The sequence below is a fragment of the Morone saxatilis genome, unplaced genomic scaffold (assembly GCF_004916995.1).
Source record: "Morone saxatilis isolate NCDOM2014 unplaced genomic scaffold, NCSU_SB_2.0 Contig505, whole genome shotgun sequence".
Lineage (NCBI taxonomy): Eukaryota > Metazoa > Chordata > Actinopteri > Moronidae > Morone > Morone saxatilis.
The window spans coordinates 287-2,556 of record NW_023340102.1 but is presented as its reverse complement, the minus strand read 5'-3'; the positions used below and the strand labels follow the sequence as shown (position 1 = coordinate 2,556).

The following is a 2,270-nucleotide window of genomic DNA, read 5'->3' as shown; positions in this document are numbered from 1 at the left end:
ATGAGAGTATTGATTACTGATCAATCTTGTAGAGTGAAAACCACAATGACTTCAGGAATCCACATTACAGACTGCAGTCAGGGTGAGCAGGTGTCACCAGGAGACGTTACCTGGTTGTGGACGTAGGACTCACACAGGTAACACCACACAGACAGATCGGAGAAGCTCAGGACCATCGGGTGCTCGGATACGACGCCGTGAGTCACCATGTGCTCGTTAACGTAACGACCACAGAACACCTAAGACAGAGCGGAGGACAGGTGAGACACTTTACGCCAACAGCAGTGAGACAGCGTGTGAGAAGATGAGGTGAGACAGGTCACCTGGTAGCAGGTGAGACAGGTCCAGTTCTCCGCGTCGGAGCCGCAGTCCTCACACACCTGGAAGATATCGATACCTGAGGGGGGGAGGGGCTTAACAGCATCCAGGTGAGGACACCAGGGCAGAGGGTCCACCACATACAGAGTGGCCTGAGGACAGACGAATTATTGATTGATTATTAATTGATTATTGATTGATTATTGATTATTAAATTCATTGATATAAAATAATAGTTCCTGACGTCGGTTTGTCCTCCACACAGCAGCTCCACAGACGCCTCAGGCTTAGACCAACCACACGCTCCCTCTGGCTCCGCCCCCACTTTGCCAACAGCCTCGTCTCCGGCGGCAACCGACTCTGACGTTGCCGCGACAACAGCCTGCGAGCAGTTAATGAGACAGGAAGTATAAAATACTGACGTTACAGTGCGAAAGAAGAAGTGTGAATCCTTCTTCACAACAATCAGCTGACCTGGGTCGGCGGCGCCGTGCTCTCTGCTGATTGGCTCTGCTCAGATGACTCCTCCTTCACTTCACCCTCGCAGGCGACCTTCTCCGGACTGGGGCGGACCTTTGGTCTGGCCCCGCCCACAGGGGTAGACGCAGCAGGAGCGGCTGAGGTTTGACTGATGTCCAAACCGGCCAATCCCTGCGTGAGCTGCTCCAGACTGCGCTGCGTCTGATTGGATAAAAACAACAAACAGGAAACAACACTCGGACTTTGTTTGTTTTTTCGTTGTGATGTTGATGAATCTGAACTCTGTGTTACCGTCGTGTCCTCCTGTCCTGTAGGGGGCAGCGGCGGTCTGTCTGTGCTGCTCTGCTCAGACTTCCTGCCTTTTCCTTTAGAACTACGTTTCCCACGATGCTTCAGGGAGGGCAGGGACGCCCGCACAGACTCTGCGACTGAAAGACAGGAAGTTATTATATTATATATAAAAATAAAAATAAATAAAATCAAGAATAAATGAAACAGAAACCAATAATGGACTGACTGTGTATCCTCAGTGAGCTCCAGTAGGGGGCGTGGTGGCCGATGACCTCGTTGATTGTCGCCACGGCGCTGTGATGAGGAGGGGGGAGGGGCGTTGCCAAGGAGGGAGGAGGGTCTCCTAGCAACACGCTGGTGCACATGGCCATGGAGTCAGAGATGGATGATAAGTTATAACCTCCCTGAGAGTGAGACATAGAGAGAGAGACAGAGTGAGACAGAGAGACAGAGTGAGAGTGAGACAGTGAGAGAGTGAGACAGAGTGAGACAGAGATAGAGAGAGACAATGAGAGAGTGAGACAATGAGAGAGTGAGACATAGAGAGAGAGACAGAGTGAGACAGATAGAGTGAGACAGTGAGAGAGTGAGACAGAGAGAGAGTGAGACAGAGAGAGTGAGTGAGAGAGACAGAGTGAGACAGAGACAGAGTGAGTGAGACAGAGAGAGTGAGACAGACAGAGAGACAGACAGCGTGAGACAGAGTGAGACAGAAACAGAGTGAGACAGAGAGAGAGTGAGACAGAGTGAGAAAGAGAGAGTGAGACACAGTGAGAGTGAGACAGAGACAGACAGAGAGAGTGAGACAGAGAGAGAGTGAGACAGTGAGAGAGTGAGACAGACAGAGAGACAGAGTGAGACAGTGAGACAGAGAGAGAGTGAGACAGTGAGACAGTGAGACAGAGAGAGAGAGACAATGAGAGAGTGAGACATAGAGAGAGAGACAGAGTGAGAGAGACAGAGACAGAGTGAGACAGAGTGAGTGAGACAGAGAGAGTGAGACAGTGAGACAGAGAGAGACAGACAGAGAGACAGAGACAGAGTGAGACAGTGAGAGAGAGACAGTGAGAGAGTGAGACAGAGAGAGAGCGAGACAGAGAGAGTGAGACAGAGAGAGAGAGCGAGACAGAGAGAGAGTGAGACAGTGAGAGAGTGAGACAGAGACAGAGTGAGAGAGAGAC

The 2,270-nt window shown here is 50.9% G+C and overlaps 1 protein-coding gene across 1 annotated transcript; it reads right to left on the bottom strand.

Moving 5' to 3' along the window:
* Positions 1–22: 22 nt before the first annotated feature.
* Positions 23–1,493, bottom strand: hdac6 (histone deacetylase 6; the record flags this gene model as incomplete). Its single annotated transcript, XM_035677350.1, is given in 6 exon segments — positions 23–239; positions 324–470; positions 563–700; positions 793–999; positions 1,090–1,226; positions 1,316–1,493. Coding segments are annotated over 6 exon segments (969 nt in total), but the record flags the coding sequence as incomplete, so codon positions are not given.
* Positions 1,494–2,270: the final 777 nt, after the last annotated feature.